Source organism: Xenopus laevis, chromosome 1L, assembly GCF_017654675.1.
Source record: "Xenopus laevis strain J_2021 chromosome 1L, Xenopus_laevis_v10.1, whole genome shotgun sequence".
NCBI classification, from domain to species: Eukaryota; Metazoa; Chordata; class Amphibia; order Anura; family Pipidae; genus Xenopus; species Xenopus laevis.
The window spans coordinates 37,800,741-37,828,542 of record NC_054371.1 but is presented as its reverse complement, the minus strand read 5'-3'; the positions used below and the strand labels follow the sequence as shown (position 1 = coordinate 37,828,542).

At 40.1% G+C, this 27,802-nt stretch overlaps 1 protein-coding gene across 1 annotated transcript in view; it reads right to left on the bottom strand.

Moving 5' to 3' along the window:
- Positions 1-8,431: 8,431 nt before the first annotated feature.
- nsun7.L (NOP2/Sun RNA methyltransferase family member 7 L homeolog) overlaps positions 8,432-27,802 on the bottom strand; it is a gene marked incomplete at its 5' end in the record, with an annotated part of 35,258 nt that continues 15,887 nt past the window's right edge. The window contains 11 exon segments of the mRNA NM_001127753.1: positions 8,432-9,344; positions 10,135-10,255; positions 10,861-10,978; positions 11,576-11,677; positions 13,172-13,315; positions 13,840-14,050; positions 19,670-19,853; positions 20,232-20,384; positions 21,274-21,404; positions 24,078-24,136; positions 26,857-27,150. Coding sequence (NP_001121225.1) covers positions 8,748-9,344; positions 10,135-10,255; positions 10,861-10,978; positions 11,576-11,677; positions 13,172-13,315; positions 13,840-14,050; positions 19,670-19,853; positions 20,232-20,384; positions 21,274-21,404; positions 24,078-24,136; positions 26,857-27,103 — 2,067 coding nt within the window. The 3' untranslated portion in view covers positions 8,432-8,747.

Here is a 27,802-nt window from a genome sequence, read left to right as displayed (position 1 = left end):
AAATAAAGATAAAAGTGATCCCCTAATGCCCTACACAAGCCCACCCTAAAAGGAAATTTAATGGTCTTTTGGGGGAAAATGTTCACTCAAAGAAGTTGAATAATTCAGCCTTTTGAAGGCAATCCCACTGAAAAAAAGAAAAGTCACCAGCGTTTTTTTACAGCTTTAATGCATTTCCGGCATACAGGATATGATGTCACTGACATAAGATTAAGGAGGATGTAGCTTTGTTTTATCAGTTCGCCTGGTCTGAGGTGGTGAAGGAAACTCTGGTGAAAGAGGTAACATTCTGTAACCTTCCCACTTTACTGAATTTGCAGAGTAATTACTATTCGACAGAGCGAAAAGTCGTCTGGTGATAGAGTGCAAACGAATGCTAGCGACGGTCCCATTTGCTACGCCTGTTAGTGAATTGGCGATGACCCTGCGGGTGGGATTTCTGGCGAAATTACTTTAGCAACTGCGCCCTTTAGTAAATGTGCCCCATGTGTTGTTAATATTTCAGGTTGGGCATAAGAAGCCATCCAGTGGGACGTGCCAGTGCCCATTCTGCCTGCTGACTAGTACATGTTGTGGCTCAATCAGACACACTGAAAGACTGCATGTCATACTGAGTTAACTGGATCTTATAAAGGTCCAACTGGCTCCCCTTATGGGTGAGTGGCCCTAATTTATATTTAAGTGCCTCGTCCCAGACACACAGTCTATTATTTTGGTCAGGATACTTCATGTAAACACCAGTGGAGAATCCCCAGTGTGACTTTAGCACTGATCCCAGCATTCCCTAGCTAAGCACAGTGAATGGAAGCCTATATTTCAGCTACAGGTTCCAGTGCCCTTGTGTACATGCCCTTAGCTATTAACTACAGTCAGTAAGGGGACAATATACCGGAAGCCAGACTAGAACTCATTCAATCATGTGGTCACATACTGGCACCACCCTGAAAAGTCATGTCTCTGTATCACATGATCCATTTACAGCTATTAGGGCTCGTACTCACAGACCGTTTTATTCCTCCATAGTCGCCTGGGTTTGTTTCAGAAAGTGTTGAAGGAAAAATAGAATCTATTGATCCCTAGTGACCTGTAATTACACAGACACAGCAGCCCCCAGGGAACAGTAATAAATATCCTCTCTTCTCTGCTGCATCATGGGAATCAGAATCAGTGTAACAGGAAGTGTCCAGAATCTGGAAGCCTAAACAAGTGTGCCCACAGCATATTGCCAGTTACTTAATTTAGCACTTTGTGAATCCTGTAAGAGTCAGTACCGGCTCCTCCATATGTGCAACATACCCACGTTAGGTGCCAATTGCGCCTGCTTTAGGGTAGGGCACAGAATTTGGCTCATTTTGGGGCCCCAGCCTTCCTTCATTGCCCAGGCTCTCCCACTTCCATAAACTCTGGCCTCAGATGAAATGGCGGACGTGATCTATGGGAAAAGGAACATCCTTTGCAGATATTTTGTTTTAAAAATAGCTTTGCATATTTTAACTTAAAGATTATTTTGTAAAACCAACTGTACTTAAAAAAAAACAAACAAAAAAAGTCACTTTTTTTTACGGCCAAAAAAGTATGTATGTGGTATGTGTGACTAAATGCCAACGTGTTAGTACGAGTTCATTTATCTATGCATTATTTGTATGCAGCGGCTCTATAAACAGCCATGTTCACTATGTGTCCTGCCTCTCTCTTCTTTGTGTGCGTCCTGTTCTAATGCGCCAGCTATACTCATCTGGAATGTACCCTAAGAAAGGAATTGGCAATTTATTGCAATATATTGAAGAACCAAAGCAAAGTCATACTGTATTTGGTTACTCTACACTCACTTTCACATAATTCCCAAAAATGGAAAAAAAAAGTCGTGCCATGAATGATGCGCCAAAATATTTTTACCACGCCCGTTTATGACCACACCCCTTAATTAACATGTCCATTTCTTATAGAATGTACCATTGGCTTATATTAAGAGTAAAACACTGACATATGAAGTACTGCAGTCTGTCCTGTGTGTTATACTATCAGGGCAGCCATCAGGGGGGACAGGAGGGAGAGTTGTAGGAGGCCCCGAGGGTAAGGGGGGCCCGGCTATGCCACACTTTCTTGATTAGCCGGGCCCCCCATCTTTCTGAGAGCTGCTGACTTCGGGAAGGCACAAGGGGAGGTATCTTCTGTCCATTACTTCCCCTTATTGGTCACTGAGTTTAAGTCCCGGTTGAGCTGCTCAGGGATTGGATAGCTGAGGTTTGATCTTCTCCTCCAGCTCATCCAATCACCATGCAGCTTTACCAGGACTTGAAATTCTGTGACCAATAAGGGAAGAAAATGTTGTCACTGGAAGAAGATGCAGCCACCTGTGCTCCCCTCCTCCCTTCTGTAGTTGGCAGCTCACTTACAGCAGGTAGGCCACACAATTTTCTTATAACGTGGGGGGGCCTTGGCCACCAATATTTTTTAATGGGGGGCCCTGACCACAAATGTTTTTTTTATGGGGGGGCCTGTCCTCAAATGTTTTGGGGGCCCAGGAAATTTTTCATATGGGGTCCTGCAATTTCTGATGGCGGCCCTGTATACGAGGCACTGTCATTTGACAAACCAAGGGCACACAAACATGCTAGCTTCCATCAGCCAATGAATAGACAGCTCTGTCCTTTACTCCCTCCCTCCTTCCTGGTACAGTCAGAGACACATGATTTCCTGTCAGCTGATCAGTAAGTCTCACACACAACATTACAAAATGGTGGCGAGTGTCAGTGTTGGTTGGGGGGAAATGGCTTCCAAAACTTCTACAAATCTTTAACCATCTGCAGTCGCCCAAATAATGAGAACTGATTGAGTTACCTGGTCATATGAGCAAATATGTAAGTGAATTGCTAGCAATAGTCCAGGCCAGTGTACAGAGGCATAGCATTGGCTGCTTCACATAAGCCCTGTATTAAATCTGTCAGTATTATCATTAACAATGTGCAGTATCATTTCATTCCCCCTATCAGCACCAGCACTGCATTATAAACATCTGTATCAGTATTTCATTCCCCCATCAGCACCAGCACTGCATTATAAACATCTGTATTAGCATTTCATTCCCCCCATCAGCACCAGCACTGCATTATAAACATCTGTATTAGCATTTCTGTAGCCAATGTGCATAATGGTGGCATTAGCCCTATCTGGCTGCACAGGCATCTCCCTAAACCAATCTGTATAAGTATCTCATTATCCAGGAACATTAGCATCTTATTAGCATGAGCCTCAATACACATCAGCATTGCATTAGTCCAAACATTCATTTGTGAATATGACTGGGTGTTGTGCTGAGCTCTTGTTGTTTATTATTTTCCTGTATGATTTATACACGGAACTGCCACTAATTAGCCTTTAGTGTCACAGTGACAATTAATGATGTTCTTGTTTGTAACTTCATGTTTTATACATTCGATTACTGGACTACCCCCCCCCCCCAACACTAAGGCAATGGTTTTGGTTATATTGCTTGAGATCCATACACAAAGTTCTGTTTAGATTTCTATCCAATGTATCCTCTCCTTCTCTGAATATGCAAATCTAATGTCCCTTTCCATATAGTCATTAAATACTACTGTGTTTTGTAGCTACAGACCAGGTATCATAAGGGATTAATTGCAGTATCGCTGAACTAGAAATGCCAGGGGGATTTCTGTACAATGATTTGCAAGTTGTAACATTTGCCTTTTCTGATTTATTTCCCATTTGCTTTATATGACTGTATATTACTGGAGTGAAAGCTGGTGCTTCAGTAAATGGCTCATGGAACTAACAGATACGAGTGCAACATTGAGAAATGTATTGTGCTGGTTACATCAATTCTAAGGAACAAATATAAAAGGTAAACTAAACCCTAAAAATAAATGTGGCTAAAAATGCCATATTTTATATACCAAACTTATTGCACCAGCCTAAAGTTTCAGCTTGTCAATAGCAGCAATGATCCAGGACTTCAAACTTGTCACAGGGGGTCACCATCTTGGAAAGTGTCTGTGACACTCACATGCTCAGTGGGCTCTGAGCAGCTGTTGAGAAGCTAAACTTAGGGGTCGTTGCAAATTATCAAGTAGAAAATGAGGTTGGTCTGTAATATAAGCTGATGCTACAGGGCTGATTATTAAATTCTGATGCTAATTGCACTGGTTTCTGTGCTGCCATGTAGTAATTATCTGTATTAATTACTAATCAGCCTTATACTGTGACATTTCTATTCTATGTGTACTGTATATTGTGAGTGGGTCCCTAAGCTCAATAAGTGACAGCAGCACAGAGCATGTGCAGTGAATCAGCAGAAAAGATGAGGAGCTACTGGGGCATCTTTGGAGACACAGATCTTTACTACTAAAGGGCTGTGGTTGCCTTGGGCTGGTACTGAAGCAAAAAAACATAATGTACAACATTTCTACCTACTTCTTTAGTTAAGCTTTAGTTCTCCTTTAAAGGAACTGGAAAATCAGAAGGGGGTCAAAATAGAGGAGTGGGAAATGAAGGTTACTCACATGTAACAGAGATGAGCTGCGTGTAGAATAGACCGGATACTTGAGGTACACTCCAAGAAATATGTTCAGGACAAATCTACTCTAGATAGTTGTCAGGGGAGTTTCTGCCATGAAGTGAGAAGCTTTCCTCAGGCGCCATTTCCCCACAACTTACCTGGGGCAGCAAAAAGCCACTCCTGGTAACTTTAAGAGTCAAAATTCCGGTAATTATACTGGAAATTCAGCTTTTTCATTGCTTTCCTTGCTAGCGATGCGGCCCCCCCACCGGCTATGTTCAGGTAAGTGTGGGTGGTGAGGGGGCATGCTGAACGCTGGCCCTCAGGAAACTTTAACACAAGAATCAATCCTGATAGTTGTGCTCATGTTGTCAGGATACAAGTCCAATCATTATTTCTATATGGGCTGAATATTTCCTTTTCTAAGGATATGAGGGTTTCTATGCTCTTTTGGCAATGTCTCCAGTCCTACCTATGCCTAAAGCTGCCGTCTTTCATTTTACCAATGCAGACAGGACCCCCCCAAGCCACTCTCTTACGGTGGCCATGCACATAGAGATTTCACCAAACAAGCGGATCTCTGCTGATATTTCTACCTTCAAGGTGGGCAGTATCGGGCTGATCCGATCTATGGCCCAACAATCGGATCATAATTACAGCAATACGGATGGGCGGATCGCTGGACCGCATAAAAGAAAAGATTGTGAACAATTGTTGAAATGACTGGGGATTTGGCAGCTGTGCTCTCAATCTCAGTAAGGCGCCCCCGCTCCAGGTGTAGGAATTCAACCAATTAGTTAGAGAACTGAGAGAAAGCAAGTGAAAAGGCAGAACTTGCTGCTACGTGCTCTTTATTGCACACAACATGTTTCGGGCAGAAGCCCTTTATCAAGTGACACTTATATTGGCGAATGGTCAATTCACATTCACATTGGCGACTGTGTCATTTTTGTAGGATGTTATCGAATAGCCAATTCTAAGCAACTTTTCAACTGGTTTTTATTTTTATAGTTTTTTTTAATTATTTGCTGCTGCCATATGGCTCTTTGAAGCCTTCAAATGGGGGGTCACTGACCCCATCTAAAAAACAAATGCTCTGCAAGACTACAAATGAATTGTTATTGTTACTTTTTATTACTCCTCTTTCTATTCAGGCCTCTCCTTTTCCGATTCCAGTCTCTTATTCAAAGGACAGAATGGTGTAAGCCAGGGGTGCTTTTCCGATTCCAGTCTCTTATTTAAACGATGCATGGTTGCTAGGGGAATTTGGACCCTAGCAACCATATTGCTGAAATTGCAAACTGGAGAGCTGCTGAATAAAAATAACTCAAAATCCACAAATAATAAAAAATGAAAACAGACAACAGAAAGGCTGCTACTGTGTATTTTAATGAAAAGAAGGCAACCCTAACACAAGCTCTGTACTGCTGAGATTAACATGATGCAGGGATCTAACTGGATGTATATAATTACATTTGGGACAAAACATACAGGTAGATAATGCTATGTAATTAGATGTGTATGTGGCTACAGTTAGTAGGGATGCACCGAATCCAGGATTCGGCCTTTTTCAGCAGGATTCGGCCTAATCTTTCTGTCAGGCCGAACCGAATCTGAACCCTAATTTACATATGCAAATTAAGGGCGGGGAGGGAAATCACATGACTTTTTGTCAGAAAACAAGGCAGTAAAACATTTTTCCCCTTCCCATCCCTAATTGGCATATGCAATTAGGGTCCGGATTTGGTTCGGTATTCGGCTGAATCGTTCACGAAGGATTCGGGGGTTCGGCCGAATCCAAAATAGTGGATTCGGTGCATCCCTAACAGTTAGTGATGGGGGGTGCAGCAAGTTTATTCATTAGGGCAGACATGAAGCTCCCAAGGTGCATGTCTCATGGATTGTATCCCGATTGGCTCATCCCAGCTGGTTGACGGCTGTGTATGGGAACCAGAAAAAGAAAGCTCAGACTTGAATGATGCTGCATTTACATCTCTTGATCGATTGTTACTGTTTGGAATGAAAGAATCTGTAAATCTTACACCTTGTAGTCTACTCAATTAGCCTATAAAGAGTATGAGCCTAGTTATTTGCAATAGTTCACTCAGTACCACTCTCTGCTGCTTTGTGTTGTTAGTGTGGCAGCTAATTGGCAAGTCGGCATGATCTCTGCATGGTGCTGCCTCGTTTGATGAGGCCTGAGCTGATGCGTCAAGTGCTGAGGGCTGCAGCCTTTTAATCAGACGAGCGTCATCATATTCTTCATCAGATTCTCCGGCTGTGACAGACACCATCCCCTACAGTGTCCCAGTGATTCCACACAAGTGAATACAAAGCAGAGAGAGAGAGACTTTACATTCCAGTAATGAGCTGCTGTGCAAAATAAATGCCTCCGCATTAGGGGACACTTAATGATAGAGTCAGTTTAATAGGGCATAAAGCACTGAGCTCTGCAGGATAATAAATACAGCCATAATGAATGGCACTTTTTTTACATGAGAGAAAGGCCAGTTCTTCTTTACGGTTCTCCTTTGTATTGCTCAACATTCCTTCATATTCACATAATACAAAAAAAACCCACAATTAGGCACAAGGCAATGGCAGAGGTCTGTGGGTTCAGCCTATGGCTGTTGTAGGATGCTGGAGTTACAGTAGATTGGACACAATTATGGGATCTATTATCTGGAATGCTTGGGAGTCTTGGTTCTGGAAAAGGGATATTTTCATCATCTGGATCACAAGGCTGCTGAAAACATTTAAAACATTAAAGGAACAGTAACATCAAAAAAATGTTTAAGTAATAAAACTATAATACAGTGTTGCCCTGCACTGGTAAAACTGCTGTTTGCTTCAGAAACACTACTATTGTTTATATAAATAAGCTGCTGTGTAGCCATGGGGGCAGTCATTCAAAGGAGAAAAGGCTCAGGTTACACAGCAGATAAGCTCTGTACAATATAATGGTGTTATCTACTATTTAACCTGTGCCATATAGTCTTTCCCACCATTGCTACACAGCTTGTTTATATGAACTGTAGTAGTGTTTCTGAAGCAAACACATCAGTTTTACCAGTGCAGACAACAATACATTATGTTATCATTACTTTAAAGGAATTGTTCAGTGTAAAAATAAAAACTGGGTAAATAAAAACATTTTTTATTTTGCACAGCCTAATATAGTTAGTTAATCAAAAATGTAATGTATAAAGGCTGGAGTGACCGGATGTCTAACATAATAGCCAGAACACTACTTCCTGCTTTTCAGCTCTCTTGGTTTACACAGACTGGTTACCAGGCAGTAACCAATCAGAGACTTGAGGGGGGCCACATGTGTCATGTCTGTTCCTTTAAATCTGAGCTGAATGCGGAGGATCAATTGCAAACTTACTGAACAGAAATGTCCCATGTGCTCACTTCAAGTCATGGACTAGAGAGCTGAAAAGCAGGAAGTAGTGTTCTGGCTATTATATTAGACATCCAGTCACTCCAGCCTTGATACATTACATTTTTGGCTAACTAACTATATTAGAAACATTTTTATTTTGCACAGCCTATCTATTTAGTTTTTATTTTGACACGGAACTGTTCCTTTAAAACACTTTCATTTTTTGTTGTTACTGTTCCTATAAATAAACCCAACAGGATTGTGTTGCCACCAGTGTAGATTTAGGCAGCTTAGATACCATCAAGTACTACTGTTTTATTATTACTAAGAAAAGGAAATCAGTAAAATTGTTCAGTAAATGGCAATGTCATATGTCAGAGCTTTCTAGATAATAAATATCAGACTTGTATCTGTAGTGTTTCTGTTTAAACCAACTCTCTGAATGTGAACTCAGGTTATACCCTTCCATCTTCTGGTTCTCAGGACCCCAAATCTGTTGGAACGACTCTGTGGGGAAGTTGCAAGAATCCGTGTAATTAACAGTGTTTTATTGCAGTGTTTATTTCCCCAGTATTTTTTGTAAAACGTGTAAAAACTGTGTATGTAGCAATGTGGGCCTGGGAGTGTAAATATCTCCAGTATATTGAGGATGAATGGCATAAGTAAGCACACCTAAAGAACAAACTCCTTATGATAAAACCAAGTCTTCCTCACTCAATGGTTGTTCCCGTAGATACCAGTGAATGACACCAAGCCTTTTCCGTTCATGTTGTTTGTGCAAAAAAGATCCAATACTCATGGTAAATAAGATTAAATATTTACAAAATAAAAGCAGGTGAAACTTTAGTGCCAAGGTTTTGGATGCTGAAGGACACTGGAGGGCACTTTATCCCGAGGTTTTGCTATGAAGTCATCAGATGACCTGCTTCCCATTCCAGAATGCCAGCGAGGAGGGTACTGAGTGATGGGGTTCGGGACTCTGGCTGCTAGTGGGTTACTATAAAATGGCATCATTACTGGTGGCAGCATTATCTTCACAGGCTGAAGTAACACCATGTTCTCGTGTGCCTTTATCCTGGCAGAAATCCCATCTTTACCCAAAGCTTTAGGCTTCGTAGGTTTTTGACTTTTGGAACTTGTGTCTGTTGCCGTTGCAGGGGGTGTAACAATGACTTGCCTGGAAGGCTTCCTGCCCACGTTGCCAACTGGCTGTACATTGGACTTGGCAAAATCACGTGTCTGCGCTGCAACTCGCTTGTTTTCCTGGTCCAGAAAATCGCTGATCTTTGCCGGAGTAGAAGTCATGCCATGAACAGCTGTCCTTCCTTTCTTTTTCTTCCCCTCTTTTTTGGATTTTTGTTTCCCAATGCCATCAAGAAGTCCCTTTGAGGCAGCTCTGGCCAAAATGTCGGTTGCGGTCACAGCTTCAGTCGCAATTGGCTACAAAAGACAGAAAACGAATGAGTCCGTCATGCTTTTAGTGATTAGAACTGAAAGTATTATGAAAATATTTTGGGGATGAAGTCACATCTGATTTGGATAGCAGTATCTATTACTTACAAAACCTATGAGCAAGAAGTCTGTATGTTGCCATGTATTTTGAAGGATTGTTAAGAGATCATGCCCTGATGGATGTCATTATAATTGGATTTAGGAAGGATGAAGATGGACAATGGGGTTGCAGTTTTTATATGGAGTTATAATGGTCTTGGTGGTGCTGTGGGACATGGAACATGTATAGTTGATATTTGTCACTAGTTCCTCCTTAAACCGGGTTCTAAGCGTTCTTACCATGTTCTTTACTGGGCCCTCTTTAATCTGTTCATTAAATTAAAAGAAGGGCACAGAAAACAATGGATCTGTATTTGATGAAGACACACATCTATGTAGAACTATTGAATCCATTCAAGATGTGTTATCCTGGCAGGGTGATCCTGACTGTTTAATAATTTAGTGCCAGATGAGATTTAGTGGCCATAAATGTAATGTTAAAGGACAAGAAAATCAAATTGACTGATTAGATACCTGCATTGAATACAATAGCTTATTTTTATCCCACAAGGGATACCTGGAAGAGAAGTCAAGATGGCAGTGCAGCACATAAGGGGAAAGTAACCCAGGATGGCGATTTTTCTTTTTTACAGAGCACCAGAGGAGAACTGTGCCCAATCTTGACTGCTTTCCCGGGCATCCATTGTGATTATCCATGTCTGGCTATGTAACTTCCTACCTCCTTTTTCAATACAGCTAGGAAAAATCCATTAGTAGTCTCAGATGGGTGGACTTTAATAAACTTATCAGATGCTGATGTGAATTCTGATGAGGGAAGTGCAATTACCGGAGAGCCAATCCTGTGGAGGGTAACACAACAGTTTATTAAAATGAAAGGGAGCCGTAAAACCAGGAATGAAATTTCCCTAAAATATTTACATATGTTAATTTAGTCTGCACATTATGGGACCAGTTCTAGAAAGCATGAAAAACAACTTTGTTTTCTGGAGGCAGATAAATATGTAAAGCTCCACAGAAGAAAACACACCAGAAACTTAAATGGGTCTCAGTATATAGAACTAGAAACTAGGCAGACAAACGTATGCTTGCCTCATTCGTTCATTCATTCATCAACTGACTGCAAGAAAAAACAACATTATTCCAAACTGCTTAATCTATTATACCTTCAATTACATCACTAATTAACTCAATGTTGCTGCACAGAAAGTGAATTTTTATTGAAATACATTACCTTACCTAAACCAGTCTGTACAGGTCTGGGATCCTTTATCCAGATTGCAGCTCACTTCTGGAAGTAGGCTTCATAGATATTTAAATTTTCTCTGCCTAGGTTTTGTTTGTTTTTTAACCAATAATCTAAGAAAGGGTCCAGTGAGCAAAGCACATTACTGTTTCCAGAATTAGGTCACATTTATTTTTTTCCACTTGCAAAGGAACAACTTACCTATATGTCTGAATTGTGTTGCTTTCCGGTTTCTGTCCCAGAGCCTGATTTATTACATCCTCGTTTTCTTCATGGTACACTGAGCAGGTACAGTACACAAGAGCTTGCACTTTATTAACTAAAGCCAGAAATGATAGAGTCAGGACTACCTTACTGGTTTAGGGATCACAGGACTAGTTTAGAACAACAGACTGTCTAGTCATAAGGCATTAAAACAAAAGAGGACAAGTCTATAGACTCCACTCCTCAATATACACGAGCCAGTAGAAGACTGCATTAAAAAGCCAATACAGTCTTGGCCAACAATCGAAAACCCACACCTCTGCCTGCTCCTGGACCAAGGCAATGTATCCGGGTGCAGGGACATAAGAGCAGCAGAGGAGTGGATTCTCGGCCTGCATTTCTCTGTAGGAAAGATCCACTACTCAACAGTGAGGCAATATAGACACTCTCATTCACACTGTTAAATACAAACAAAAAGGGTTGGAAATGTTCTTTACTCATGATAAGCTACTCCTTCATGTTTTATGCAAAGAAGACCAACTAATGTAGAAATGCCAGCATTCACTGATCCACTGTAGGAAATGGTGACAATTGTAGTTCAGCAACATTTGGAGGGCCACCCATTGCCTCTCTTTGTGCAGAAACGTCAAACCAAATAAAAGTGGGTATATTTTCCCTAAGAGCTGTCTGGGTGAGTTGCCCGCTCACTTACATGTCATTGCATGGTTTAGCTCCGTGACCTGCTGCTTGGAAAGAGCGTTTAGCTTATCAGTTCTGACGGATCCTTGGGAAAAATCCTGAAGCAAAGATGTGTCTGCACGGGAAAGAACAACACTGCAAGCATTATTTTACATAGCCAAAACATCTGTGTGGAGTTGGAGAACATCACATTAGTGCATAAGGAAAGCTCCATACAAATATTTCACCCCACACACTGCCCCTCCCTAAATTGCATCGTATTTGTATAGAGTTAGGACAAAAAAACACAGGTCCCTCCTAACTCATATCTGGCCAAAATGGGGAAGATATACATGGCAGGATAGGAAATCAGACAAGGCCAGTATTAGCACACTGATGTTGTCCTCTCCCAATGGGTCTCCCTTATGGAGCACGGAGACCTGAGGCCACACCCATGAATTCAGTGCTGCTTTTGTTTGGCAGTTATGTATTCATAAGCAGTATCTACATGCCTCCCAAGCCCTTACACGTCCTCCAACTTATTGTCATTCAGAGGTGCAAGTTAGGCGGCAATAGCAGATGCCGTCTGCAAGGGGTCTTCTACCTCCATCCCTACTACAGATGTTAAAGGGATACTGTTGTGGAATTTTTTTTTTTCAAAACGCATCAGTTAATAGTGCTGCTCCAGCAGAATTCTGCACTGCAATTCATTTCTCAAAAGAGCAAACTAATTGTTTAATATTTAATTTTGAAATCAGACATGGGGCTAGACATATTGTCAGTTTCCCAGCTGCCCCAGTCATGTGACTTGTGCTCTGATAAACTTCAGTCACTCTTTACTGCAAGTTGGAGTGATATCAACCACTCCCTTTCCCCCCAGTAGCCAAACAACAGAACATTGGGAAGGTAACCAGATAACAGCTCCCTAACACAAGATAACAGCTCCCTGGTAGATCTAAGAACAACACTCATTAGTAAAATCCAGGTCCCACTGCGACACATTCAGTTACATTGAGTAGGAGAAACAACAGCCTGCCAGAAAGCAGTTCCATCCTAAAGTGCTGGCTCTTTCTGAAAGCACATGACCAGGCAAAATGATCTGAGATGCACCTACACACAAATAATACTAAAACACACTTGCTGGTTCAGGAATGAAATTTTAAATTGTAGAGTGAATTATTTGCAGTGTAAACAGAGTAATTTAGAATTAAAAACAACATCATAAAAATCATGACAGAATCCTTTTAAGTACAGAGCTGGTCTGTGGAGCCAATGCTGCACTTGACACCTTCATTGTTTTAGGCATGAGCACAAGTGGGCAACATCTTTTAAACTTCTGCCCAGGGACATGATAAAATGACCCCCACTAGCAGTATTGCCTATTATTATTTAAAGGTAATGTAAAGGTAAAGGTTTATGGATTTATCCTGTGAGCTAAAAGGGGGTTTACAATGGTTTTAGTGCTATTATCTTCCTTTTTCCACATGTATTTATTCAACCTCAATGGAATCAAGTGCAACATTCACTCTTTATTGGTATTGCTGTCCTTTCTCTAAATAAATTGCTGGGTGGTACATGAGGACAGAAATAATTCCAAAAGCTAGCAAATGATTTACATGATATACAGTACCTCCATGCTGATTTAAAACAAACTGCACTGGGTCACCGACTCCTGATCCAGAGCTTTGAGGCAGCAAGAGGATAGTTTTTGCCTTCTGTAGCCTTGGATCACTTGGGTCCAGATCAGTGAAGCTTTCCTTCAGCAATTTCACATCTGAAAAAATAAAAACCCAAAACATTATTCAATGCAATGGCACTCAATTGGTAGAACTCACTGCTTAGTAAAGCTAATTATTCCTAGTCATTTGCCCAGTGGAGTGTTGTTTTCATTTCAGTTTGTGGATGAGGTTACCTTATCATGGCTTCTTACTAATGAAATCAAGAGAGATCAATTTGCTGAACTATTCAAAGTTACCATAAAGTAACATACACCAATGGGTTCAATTAAGCTTTTATAGGACAATTCAGTGAATGAAAGGGGACGTTATACTGGTTCTGTAAGTACAAACATCAAATTAAGATTTATTTAGGATGATAGGGCAGTAGCTACAGAGGGAAACTATTGGGCTATATATGAAACAGTAGATGTGAGACACACATAGAACATAATGTGTCCTTGGTAGTCCCATGGAGGGTGGACAGACATTTGGCCATGCTCTCAGTACAGTGTTCTGCCCAATGGGAAAGGTCTCTGCTGAAAGACATTTACAGTCTGATGGAAGTCAAAGTGACACCTACTTTTACATCCCATATCAACAAGTACTTCCTGCAGTGCTCCTTCCCTTGCTTCTGACTCCATTCCACACACAAAGATTCTACATGCATTTTGATTGGTCAGCACGGACATGTGGGCAAGAATGTACCCTGAACAAGGTGTAGCCACAATAATGTCATCGTCCGTATTCATCACAGCTCTCACAGAATGAACAGACAGAATATAGGCTTTGTCCTGGAAACAAGAATGAATTCAAGGTTAAATGGTTATAGAATTCATTCCTCTGCGTGATATAGTATATAGTATATCCCATGTTACACATCCACTAGAACCCAAGCTATGCTGGATCCATTAGAACCCAAGCTATGCTGGATCCATTAGAACCCAAGCTATGCTGGATCCACTAAAACCCAAGCTATGCTGGATCCACTAGAACCCAAGCTATGCTGGATCCACTAGAACCCAAGCTATGCTGGATCCATTAGAACCCAAGCTATGCTGGATCCACTAGAACCCAAGCTATGCTGGATCCATTAGAACCCAAGCTATGCTGGATCCATTAGAACCCAAACTATGCTGGATCCATTAGAATCCAAGCTATGCTGGATCCATTAGAACCCAAGCTATGCTGGATCCATTAGAATCCAAGAAATGCTGGATCCATTAGAACCCAAGCTATGCTGGATCCATTAGAACCCAAGCTATGCTGGATCCATTAGAACCCAAGCTATGCTGCATCCATTAGAACCCAAGCTATGCTGGATCCATTAGAACCCAAGCTATGCTGCATCCATTAGAACCCAAGCTATGCTGGGGCCTCTACTTTATAGAACAGCTGCTGCAGTAGAACCAAGTCTTATTATTATTATCAGATTAGGAGACAAAGAGGCTACTACTAATAATGATAATGCAATTAGCAGAGTTGCACTGGCTGATGTTCACAGTTTATTTAGTCTGTATTCTACTCCTGCAAATTTCTCACCATAAAACAGAGATTCTGAATGTCATGAGAATTCATGTGCTGAAAACATACTCCTTCCAAAATTCTATTTAATTATGAATTTACAGCTGATCTAATGAGTTCAGTGCTACTCTGCTTAATTCATTAATATCAGGAGGGATTAGGGAGAACCCATAAAAGTGGCAAACGTATAAAATGGTTGACCAATAGCCACATGGTGCATCACTTTATACAGACAAATACACACAATGCTTTGGGTAAACGTGTCATTTGGAGATGACAGAGAAACAAAAGTTCACATGAAAACACTACACAAATCTTTATGGCAGCAAAACTATGAGCACACGAGTCACTGAATGGCTGTAGCCCTTGAGGCTAGTTACTGAACGCCTATTGGGCACAGCCACATGAAGAAGATCCAGGCCGGCCTTTCACTTTCAGCTGCCAACACACCATTACTCGGTCTCAGTCTACAGTAAGGGGGTTGTAATGTTCCCTTCAATTTTGACAGCTGGACATTTCTCGAGTTTACAGATTATGGCAGAGCAGCACCTGAGACTTGGAGTCTGGGGATGATATATATATATATATATATATATATATATATATATATATATATATATATATATATATATATATAGATACACATATATACAGAACCGCACTCCAAAGTCTCTTTAGTGAGTCAAATCACCTTTATTAGCATGTGTGTCCAACGTTTCGGCCCCCTGGTGATTTGACACACTGGAGTGCGGTTCTGTGTGACAAATTATATATATATATATATATATATATATATATATATAATCAAACAGAATGGAATGCACAACCATTAGTATGCAGAAACCTGGGTGCTAGTCTGAGAAGTATGTAGACAAAATGCAGGGATTGACAGCACTCCAAGGAAATACATCAAGTCAATAATTCAAATGAAAGTGGAGATTTATTGGTGATCCCAACGTTTCGGCTCTGCACAGAAGCCTTCCCTGACGAAGGCTTCTGTGCGGAGCCGAAACGTTGGGATCACCAATAAATCTCCACTTTCATTTGAATTATTGACTTGATGTATTTCCTTGGAGTGCTGTCAATCCCTGCATTTTATATATATATATATATATATATATATATATATATTATATGTGGACTGAAACATTGGAACACTAAATAATGTGTGTATAAATAAAGGACATTATTTCACGGAAAATGGTGCTGATCCAGGAATAAATTATTCCAAAAATTTAATATATATATATAATGTTTGTGTGTATGCACTCTTACCAGATTTGTAGTTACTTCAGGTGCGTTGGTCAATTTTGGTCATACAAGAAGATAGAAGGACTCGCACACCATTTTCAGTGGATAAAACAGTGTTATTTTATTCTTTGATGCATTTCCAACATTTCGGCCCCCATTAGGGCCTTTATCAAGGATATCCTTGATAAAGGCCCTAATGGGGGCCAAAACTTTGGAAATGCATCAAAGAATAAAATAACACTGTTTTATCCACTGAAAATGGTGTGGCGAGTCCTTCTATCTTCATATATATATATATATATATATATATATATATATATATATATATATATATATATATATATATACACACACACACATATACACACACAAAATGCTGTCGACATAAGTAATGTATGTACCTTTAACATAACTAAACATTTTGATCATTTGAGAATGATTTAGAGGGATAGTGAAAGGAATGGCCCTTGTCAGCAGTATTTATTTGACAATAGTTGATAAACAATCTGATGTTCAAATACAAAATGTAACCTTTAGCAAGAGAATGGTATTGAAGTTGAAACATAAAAGGCAGACAAAGGTGGAGGAAGACATTGTTCCCACTGCGTGAGACAATACATGGAATACATGACCCAGCTGATCGATGTCTTTATGACTGTTACCATGGAAATTCATTCTTCTCCTACACTATCTCGGCTCATGCAGCACTGGAACGCTCTATGCTTAGAGAAGGCCGCAAAATATTTTATGTTCGGGCTGTTTTTAAAGGATTAAAAGATCAAGCTCCCAAACAGGGCAGATTGTGCTTGCGCTGATATATAGCCTTATATAAATGTGTTGCCACGCAACGCTTCCACCGATGCAATGAGTTGCTTTTTAGTATTTAGGGACTCTTCCCAGCCTGGAGAGACAAGACAATAACCTAATAAATCATACACTCTCATTCTGTGAACGTCTGGAGCTTTTACTTTTAATTTCCTAAACCAGAAAAAAGGAGCCAAAATAAATATCCTACTTGGAAACCAAATACAATAAAAGGGACAAAGTGAAAACCAGCACCCCCTTCCCCCAAGTTAAATGTCAGTCCCCCCTATAAACTTTTTGCCTATTATGGTAGAAGATCTATACACTGTGCAGGAAATCCTATCTGGGAAACAGGCTCATATAGAATTTTACAGGTGTGGTTCACCCCCCTTTATTGCAATAGGTATGGGACCTGTTATCCAGAATGCCTGGGGTTTTCCTGATTATGGATCTTTCCATAATTTGGATCTTCATACCTTAAGTCTATTAGAATATTATGTAAACATTAAATAAACCCAATAGGCTGGTTTTGCTTCCAAAAAGGATTAATTATATCTTAGTTGGGATCAAGTACAACGTACCGTTTTATTATTGCAGAGAAAAAGGAAATCATTTTTAAAAGTTTTGATTATTTGATTATAATGGAGTCTATGGGAGACGGCCTTTCCATAATTCAGAGCACTCTGGGTAATGGGTTTTGCTTTCAGTAAGGCTTAAAGGAGAAGGAAAGGTAAAAACTAAGTAAGCCTTATCAGAAAGGTCCATCTAAATATACCAGTAAACCCCCAAAGTAATGCTGCTCTGAGTCCTCTGTCAAAAGAAACACAACATTTCTTTCCTTCTATTGTGTACACATGGGCTTCTGTATCAGACTTCCTGCCTTCAGCTTAAACCTCATTGCCCTGGGCAAGAGCATGCTCAGTTTGCTCCTCTTCCCCCACCCCTCCCTTCTCTACTGTAACCTGAGCCCGGAGCAGGGAGAGACTCAGGCAGGAAGTGATGTCACACCATGTTAATACTGCAGCTCCTATCCTAAACAAACAGAGAGTGTCTAGAGCTACAGTATTTACTCAGGTATGGTAAAACATTCTGCAGAATAAATATAGCATTCTAGCTTGCCCTATTGCAGCTAATCTATAGGCAATAAAATGCCTCCATAGCTTTCCTTCTCCTTTAATTATATCTTTCCTTGGGAGTACAAGGTACTGTTTTATCATTACAGGAATCATTAAAATTTACAGAATCATTAAAATTTGGATTATTTTGATAAAATGGAGTCCATTGGAACTTTCTGGACAATGGGTTTAGGAGCTGTGTACCATGCCTTATTACTGCTGCCCCTGTATGTCACGTCACAGCTCCTTTTGGTTTTGCGTACTGACTCGAGTATAAGCCGAGGTAGAGTTTTTCAGCACGTTTTTGGTGCTGAAAAACCCGACTTATACTCAAGTATATACGGTAACTGAATCAGCCATCACAACATTACCGGCAGTGCATTCCACAACCTCACTGTAAAGAACCCCCTACGTTGCTTCAAATGAAAGTTTTTTTCTTCTAGTCTGAAGGGGAGGCCTCTGGTACGATGATCCACTTTATGGGTAAAAAGGTCCCCTGCTATTTGTCTATAATGTCTTCTAATGTACTTGTAAAGTGTAATCATGTCCCCTCGCAAGCACCTTTTTTCCAGAGAAAACAACCCCAACCTTGACAGTCTACCCTCATAATTTAAGTCTTCCGTCCCTCTAACCAATTTAGTTGCACTTAGTCTCTGCACTCTCTCCAGCTCATTTATATCCCTCTTAAGGACTGGAGTCCAAAACTGCACTGCATACTCCAGATGAGGCCTCACCAGGGACCTATAAAGAGGCATAATTATGTTTTCATCCCTTGAGTTAATGCCCTTTTTTATACAAGACAGAACTTTATTTGCTTTAGTAGCCACACAATGACACTGCCCAGAATTAGACTACTTGTTATCTACAAAAAAACCCTAGATCCTTCTCATTTAAGGAAACTCCCAACACACTGCCATTTAGTGTATAACTTGCATTTATATTATTTTTGCCAAAGTGCATAACCTGCATTTATCAACATTGAACCTCATTTTCCAGTTTGCTGCCCAGTTTTCCAGTTTAGACAAATCACTCTGCAAAGTGTCAGCATCCTGCATGGAACCTATAGTTCTGCACAATTTAGTATCATCTGCAAAAATAGAAACAGTACTTTCAATGCCCACCTCCAGGTCATTAATAAACAAGTTGAAAAGCAACACTGGTCCAATTAGAAAATGTTCCATTTACCACCACTCTTTGTAGTCTCTCTTTTAGCTTGTATGTGATTTACAAATTCATTCTGAGCATAAATGAAGCTACTCCCATATTAAGCCATATGAAAACCTTAGGTTCAATTGCAGAATCCAATAATTTTCACAGAAGAACTAACGATGGCTGCACCAAGTGACATATATGGGATAGCCAACCAAGTGACATATATGGGATAGCCAACCAAGTGACATATATGGGATAGCCAACCAAGTGACATATATGGGATAGCCAACCAAGTGACATATATGGGATAGCCAACCAAGTGACATATATGGGATAGCCAACCAAGTGACATATATGGGATAGCCAACCAAGTGACATATATGGGATAGCCAACCAAGTGACATATATGGGATAGCCAACCAAGTGACATATATGGGATAGCCAACCAAGTGACATATATGATGAGCAACTGGGTAAATCACACACAGATTTTTCATTGCACAAATCATTCTGAGGCTCTTTGTGTGAACACACATACTCTTTATGAATGAATCACAATCTGCTTACCTGAAGCACAAGTTTGTAATGCATGAATAGTTCCAGGTTGTTGAGTTTATCTTTAAGATAAGGAGGAAACACCAGCACATCCTGGCAGTGCTTGTCTGTACAATATTTATAACCAATCAAATCCACAGGAGAGTCGGCTTTAGTAAAACCTTCGCTCTTCAGTGCATCGCAGACTTCGGTCACACTGTTTGAAAAAAACATTTCATGTACTGTATTAGAGGTGCTTAGAAAGATATGCAGGAATGTACTGAGCAGATAGTAAACAGTCACTATGGGTAAAGTACATTATAATCACGGTTGCTCAGTCCATCATGTACATCGAGTAGCTGTTTGTTGCACTACCTGAGAACTTATTGTTTGTATGTGAGAGAGATGATGTTCAAAACATCCTCTTTTTTCCATAATACAGGCTACACGGACATCATATAGGCTAATTATTCTTTTGAACTAATATGTGGTAACATAATTGTTGTCCTAAAGTCATTGTGACTGGGGAAAGGCCAGTATAGTGGTCAGTACAACAGCTAGCATGGATATTGATAAACACAGTGTTTGGAATTACCTGGTTTTCGTGGTATTAACCCAGGCATAGAGTGGAACTGTAGATGATCGCTCCTCTTGCTTTCTAACACTTTCCGGCAATATAAACTCAATGGATGGAATGGCATGTTTAATTCGACTTCTTGCAAGGGCAGCAGACAGCCTGGTTTTGGAGCTAAGATGGAAAAACATAGGATATTAGTACATCAAAATCATTTCAGAAGTGACGGGCACTAGAGAGAAATTTAAAAGCTCCTAACTGACCCAACTTGGATCCTTTCCAGAAGTTTACCCATCTACTTAAGTGGAGTAAGCATACCCAAGGCCGGAAATGGGGGAAGCAGGAGAGGCAGCAGGCTGGGTGCAATGCAGAGATTTGTGTGTGGTGATAAGGTGAGTGCAGGGGATAAGATAGCAGGAGAAGGAGATATTGAGCAGAGGTTGCCAGGCCATAGCAGAATACTACTGAGTGCAGACATGTGATTACTATCACCATCATCATTCACTGTAGTATATTTAATATCTACCCCTCTGGCCCCACCCCACCTGGAAAAAGGGGATGAAACCAGGTTGTCACAGGGAAGCTGAGATGTTGTGTGTGGTTCTAGGTAGCCGTTTTGTCGGCCCAGGTGCAAGAACATGAAGCGCATTTCTGTGACATAATACATATGTTTCTGCACTGTATGCCTGCACCAAGGCTGACACAATGGATCCAGGTGCAGTGGAGGGGCCGATTCTCTTCCTTCATTTATCTGCTGCCCAACAATCAGCCACATCTGGCATTAGCCTAAAGACTCAAGTCAGAAGCCAAAACAGGGAATTGTAGACATGGATGCCTGCATTTGCAGATCAGTAACAGGAGGATTGCAAGATGTATATATAAAAAAAACAGATAAAGAACATATTTCTAGGACCCATATTCCACTGTTATTAACAGAAATATAAATAAACACTCCCCCAGTGTTTCATCACACACAACGATAACAACAAGAAAAGCAAAATATTTAAAAGGTCATATAGGACTAGTATCGCTTAAATATTACATTTGGTTCTTTAGCACTTACCCACAAAGTAATTGTTCCACTTCTTGCACCTCCTCTATGGTTTCCTCTGTACGAGACAAACATCGCGGTTGGAACTTTTTATCTTGGAAGTCATACAGCATCACCATCACAAGACTGGTCATTTCATCTGGCTGAAATCATAAAATCATTGCAGGAAAAAGGTGAGAGATGAATAACAGTTGTCCTCTAAAATGTTATTAGTAGTACAATGAACAGATGTGTTCAAAACACAAGCACTGTTAGACACCATCAGCATTTTCCTCACTCCATTTGTGTTCATCCTGCCTCAGGGGACAATCCCACGAAATGAGTGATGGGAATCCTGAGACACAGTGAGGCCTGAGAACTGTCACATAGTTTTGGTCTTGTATTTCTCTCTTCCTCTGGATTTTATTAAAAAAAAAAAACATTATAATATCCAGATTGTGGTTACTTAAATGTACACTATCACTCCCACGTGTACCTTTAATATTTATTTTTTATTTAATCTGCACTGTTGCTGGGCAGATTGCCGTCATTTAATATAACCAGGTTTCATAAATGTATATTAAAACTTCAGTGGAGTTGTTTTCTTTGCCTTGCTGAGCATTCATATATTTTTATGTGACATTTTATTGATAAGAAAAGTTTTCATTTCACATATCCAGTGTAATGGCACTGGGTCATATAAGAAAGGATTAGACAGAAAGAGAAGATACTTTTTTGATCTACAAAGTTAAGTTAAGTACATTGAGAATAGGTAAAACACCAACGCAGTAATATCTTTAAAGGGATAATGTCATGGGAAAATTGTTTTTTTTCAAAACATATCAGTTAATAGTGCTGCTCCAGCAGATGTCTGCACTGAAATCCATTTCTCAAAAGAGCAAACAGATATTATCAGTTTCCCAGCTGCCCCCAGTCATGTGACTTGTGCTCTGATAAACATCAGTCACTCTTTACAACTGCACTGCAAGTTCGAGTGATATCACCCCCCCCATTAGCCTAACAACAGAACAATGGGAAGGTAACCAGATAGCAGATCCCTAACAGCTGCCTGGTAGATCTAAGAACAGCACTCAATAGTAAAACCCAGGTCCCACTGCGACACATTCAGTTACATTGAGTAGGAGAAACAACAGCCTGCCAGAAAGCAGTTCCGTCCTAAAGTGCTGACTCTTTCTGAAAGCACATGACCAGGCAAAATGACCTGAGATGCACCTACACAGGGCTGATCCTATCAAATGTGGGGCCCAATTGGGACCATGTTGGCGGGGCCCCTAGACAAAGTGTTGCTGGCTACTAACACACCAAGTATTTAGGAAAATAAGTGCAAACAGGCACAAAATAGAAAGGAAAGGGGCAGACAAGGTAAGAGAGTGAGAGGGATGAAATAGGGGCACATAATAGGGGCACACAGGGTAAGAGAGAGAGAGGGAGGAAATAGGAGAGTGGACTGGGCCAATTAGTTTTGGGCAGGCTGGGCCGATTCAGCTTGGGAGCAGGCAGGGCCTATCAAGGTTGGAGGAAAGCTGGGCCTATGAGAGTTGGGGGCAGGCTAGACCTATGGAGTTGGGGGATAGGCTGGCTTATCAGAGTTGGGGGTGGGCTGGACCTATGGATTTGGGGATGTGCTGGACTCTCAAAGTTGGGGGCAGGCCAGGCAGCATCATGTGCTAAGGGAAATATTATCTGTGCTGCCCTGTGGTGCGGGGCCCCCAGAGGTGCGGGGCCCTATTGGGCCCAATTGGTCCAATAGGCCTAAGGCCGGCCCTGCACCTACAGGACAATATTACAACTAAGAAAATACACCAGGAATGAAATTTTATATTGTAGAGTGAATTATTTGCAGTGTAAACAGAGAAATTTAGAAATAAAAACTACACCATAAAAACCATGACAGAATCCCTATCATCACAAAGTGATCCTCTTCCTGCTTCTTCGGGTCTTCCTGTGGCTGTGCATACACAATAGGGCCAAAAGCCGAACTTTAACAGCCGGCTATTTCATTCTACTGCGCATGCGTCTGTCCCTGAAGATTTAAAAACTGAAGAAGCAGGAAGAGGATCTCTCTGTGGTGCTCACTAGAAGAACCTTGGGCCGGTGCAGTCTTCTGCTGATAGGAGCACCAGCCCGGGGTGTCACATACATAAAAGTAGTCACTTGGGGGGTGCCTAACTTTAGGCACCCTTAAGTAGAAAATTGTATTCCTTCTCCTTTAAAATTGAGTCTAATATTCCAACAGGATTGTTGAGTGGGAGGGGCTCTGTTTTAGTTACCTTGAGTTTCTACCCTGACAGAGAGCCATGTATTCCTAGTAGTCTGTGTAGGTTCGGGAGTGAGTGTAGATTTAAGGGTAACCCCTGGTATGTTGGAGTCCACCCTGATGGCCTTTTTTATCTTGTCATTCTGATTATTCATCCTGTGCAAATTCTATGACTTGTGGCACAAAAGGCTTTGCTTAGATCCACTTCTGTTAAGACATGTTAGACATGGATTGTTAAATGATAAATGATGTCCTGCCTTCTGAGTTTGAGTGTGGCCCGGACTGAGCTATTTATCTGCAGCATGTAGGTAGTAAGTGATACATGAAATGCAAGGCCGAGTGGTTAAAGCCCTACATAATACACTCTGCCACCACATTACTACTTACTGATTATACTCACAGCTTTATAGATATGTAACATATAACATTGAATATTCCCCCAGGCAGTAATGCAAGAGCACCAAGGGGCGCAAGAGTGGTGACTGGTTTCTGTATCTCATGGTTACTCTCAAAATGATATTGACTATTAAAAACATAACATGAAAATGGTTTTACTCACTAGTGGCTGAGAATGGTAGAAGCCGCTGTCCAGTAATATTGTTTCAAGAAGATCTTGATCTGCAAAGATAAGAAAGTGTCATATTCTGATGTATGGATTCATAATACCCTAAAGGGCCTATTTATCATACTGTGCAAGATGATTAAAGAGGAGAACATGGTGTAAAGAGCAGTGTAAAATAAATGGCCAATTTATCAAGGTGTGTGTTTTATTTAACACCGCATTTGATGCCATTACATTACACCACTTCAAGTTACACAGTATGATAAATAGGCCCTTTAGAACTCGTCTGTTAAAGTCAATAGGAAAATTTTAAGTATCAAAAGCATTTCATTTTCATTTCATATTATTTCAAATAGATGCTTACTTTATACAGGTATGGGACCTGTTATCCAGAAAAACCCAAAAACTTTTTTTTCATCCGATGTTCATGAATTTCACGATTTTTTTGGAATTTTCACCCGAAAACTCCACATCAAAAAATCATTGGGACTTATCGCATTGACTTATATGCAACGTCGAGATGTCAGATTTTCAGATTCAGTCTTTTCCATTCCCAGGGTTTAACAAAAAGTCTACTAGAAAATCATGTAACCATGAAATGAACCCAAAAAGCTGTTTTTTCTTTCAATAAGAAAGATAATTTTCGATTATTTGATTATAATGGAGCCTATGGGAGATGGCCATTCTGTAGTTCGGAGCTTTCTGTATAACGGGTTTCCTGAAAACAGATTTCTCTGTAATAATAAAACAGTACCTTGTACTTGATCCCAACTAATCGTTAGTGGAGGCAATACAATCTTACTGAGCTAATTGTTTACATTTTTTTTTTATATAACAGTTTTATTAATTTTCAATAAAATAAATAAATGCTATTACAGAGGTAACGTGCAGAATTCATGCATTGTGGCATTGTAAACACATTCATGTTATAATTGCTTGCATTAGCCACAATTCAATGCATCATTTTGTAAGTCAGAGTTGCACGGTAACATGCATTTAGAATATACTGTAAGTAGCTTAAAACTAATTAGAGTAAGAAGAGAATAGAGAAGGGGAGAAAGCGGGGAAGAGAAGAGGGGTGAATGGATGCATTTTCCATGTTGTTCATCGTCTTCTCAGGGCAAATCGCCCTGCACAGGGTTTAAATGATTTTTAGCAAAGATCCGGCAATCCTGGGCATTCTGGATAACAGGTCCCACATACCGAAGCTTTACCTCCTTATGTAAATGCTGTTAAATGATTGACTTTAGAGAGTTATATAATGGTATAAGCAAGATGCTGCATCACTAATCACTGAAATCCAATCCTGATTAAACATTTTAGTGCCAGCACCTAGCAACACATTGTAACGAGCAGCAAGCCATCTTTCATAAATCCTTCTGGCTCGCTTTCAGCAAATGCTCTTTTTCTTCTTGTGACACAAAGTAAGAGGACTATTAAATTACCCCCTTCAGAAATGCCTGGGAAAGCCCCATTAAATACAAAGCTAAAGAAAAACAGTTTTATTATTCAAAACTTTCAACTTGGTTTAGTACACAATACACAGGGCTTGGTTGCATCTATAGAAGAAGGATTCTGGGCTTATATTTCCTAAAATGAGCACCAAAAAAATCACTGGGGAGCACCTAACATACTCTGACCGTGCACATATAACGATAGGAAAGATAAAACGGGTCGATTATTCATTTTTGGGCCTATTTGAGTTTATTTATGAGAGCAGGAATAGCTGTAATTACTCAGCAGTACCCTCTATTGGCCAAACTGACGTGAAACATAGTAGATTGATAATTGCTTAGAAGGAAAACTATACCCCACAAAATTAATACTTGACCAACAGATTATATCAAATTAAGTGGCATATAAAAGAATCTTACCAAACTGGAATATATATATAGAAATATTACAACTCTACCTCTACAACTATCTCCATATTTTCTGCTACAAACTCCGATCAAACCTGCTTGGTTTTTTACACTTACTTATTACATTTTCCCAAATTTTTTGTGATTTTTGCATTCAGAGTTTGGTAAATAACTATAAAAGGAAGAAGTGTGGGAGTAAAGGACAGAACTCAGTTAATTGGCTCATGTGACCCAACATGGTTTGTTTGTGTGCACCATACGATCCCAGGGGGACGGCCCTTATTTTTTTTAAAATGGAAAATTTCTATTATGATTACCCAATGGCACATACTACTAAAAAAAGTACATTATTCTGAAAATGGTTTATTTACATGAAGCAGGGTTTACATACAAGTTGTTTTATGCAATATCTTTTTATAGAGACCTACGGTACATTGTTTGAGGGGTATAGTTTTCCTTTAAGGTGATCTTGGCTGACCCGTCAAGATTTCAGATTCCAGATACTATATGATGGGCCATAACTATGGTTGGCTTAATGCTAGTCTTTCATTAGCCCAAAACAGACATGGAAGTGAAGATTTTCTTAACTTGACAGTGCACCATGCCCCTGCCAACAAGGTGCATTAGTAAACAGTAAGTAATTAGTAATCACTTTGTGCAAGTAAATTGCAGACTGGTCAAAACTTCACTCCTGTGACATAGGCAGTATGGTTGAAACAGGCAAGTAAACATTTTTGCTCTCTAGTCACAGACGCACAAGAGCACTAAGGGGTGCCCAGAGTCTGGCTGTGCTTCGAAATCCACTGAGGTGCCCATTGCAGAGTCTTTAGGGGCAGCCCTGTCTTTACCAAAGGGTAGGGTTTTTTTATGTTAAGGGTTTGTTTCTCCTTTAATGTTCAATTATTTCAACTTACATTTTAGAGTATTAAAAGCCAGCTCATAGGCCCAGCGCTGGGATTTTTCATCCTTAAAGCTGGATAAAGGCCTCCCGGAGTCATTACCATACTTTACGACAATCCGATCTGGAGGTTTCTTGATATGAATATCTTGAAAGATTTTTGCTGACTCTGCGTATATGTGGTCAGGATAATTTATCTTTTCAGAACAGCAAGGTGAATCCCTTGAATTGCACGGAGCCAAACTCTTCTGCCGGTGGCTCATTTCTCTTAAGGACAGATCAGCACCCACAAAGAATCTGAATCAACTCCCTGATAAGAAACAAATATTATTAGTATTATTTAGTAGTACAGTATAGCATTTAATTAGTATATTATTAGTAGAGAAATACGTTGAATTTTATATTATTATACGAACTATTATTATTACAAACTACACAGTATATATACACGACCAAATGATTTAAACCGATTCAGCAACAAAAGGGGTAATTTACTGAACAGAGCAGTATGTAAAGTGCAAAAAAAGGTCACTATTTGCCGTAGTCAGTGCTGTATTGGTGAGTGGCTGCTGGATTAGCTAGGGAAAATAAGAGGTGATACTTGCCCTTTAAGGCTCATAGCGAGTTTTCCTATTTGGCATATTTTTGCTATTGGAGGAACATCGGTCACTACCCAGGATGCCTGCCATTGACTTGAATGACAACTATCCTTACTGACAGTTACCCTACAAATCAATAGCAGGCAGCATGGCTGATGGCAGGCAATATAAACTGGTCTACAATAAACCATTTGTAACATAAGGCTCAAAGTACAGTATATTGTACTAAATATAACCAAAAATTCATTTTCAGCATTAAAGGGGAACGATTGTGAAAAAGAAAATTTAATATAAGCTTCATCATACTGAAATAACTTTCTAAATAAATATCTTCACTATTCCTCTCTCAGCATCTGTTTCTCT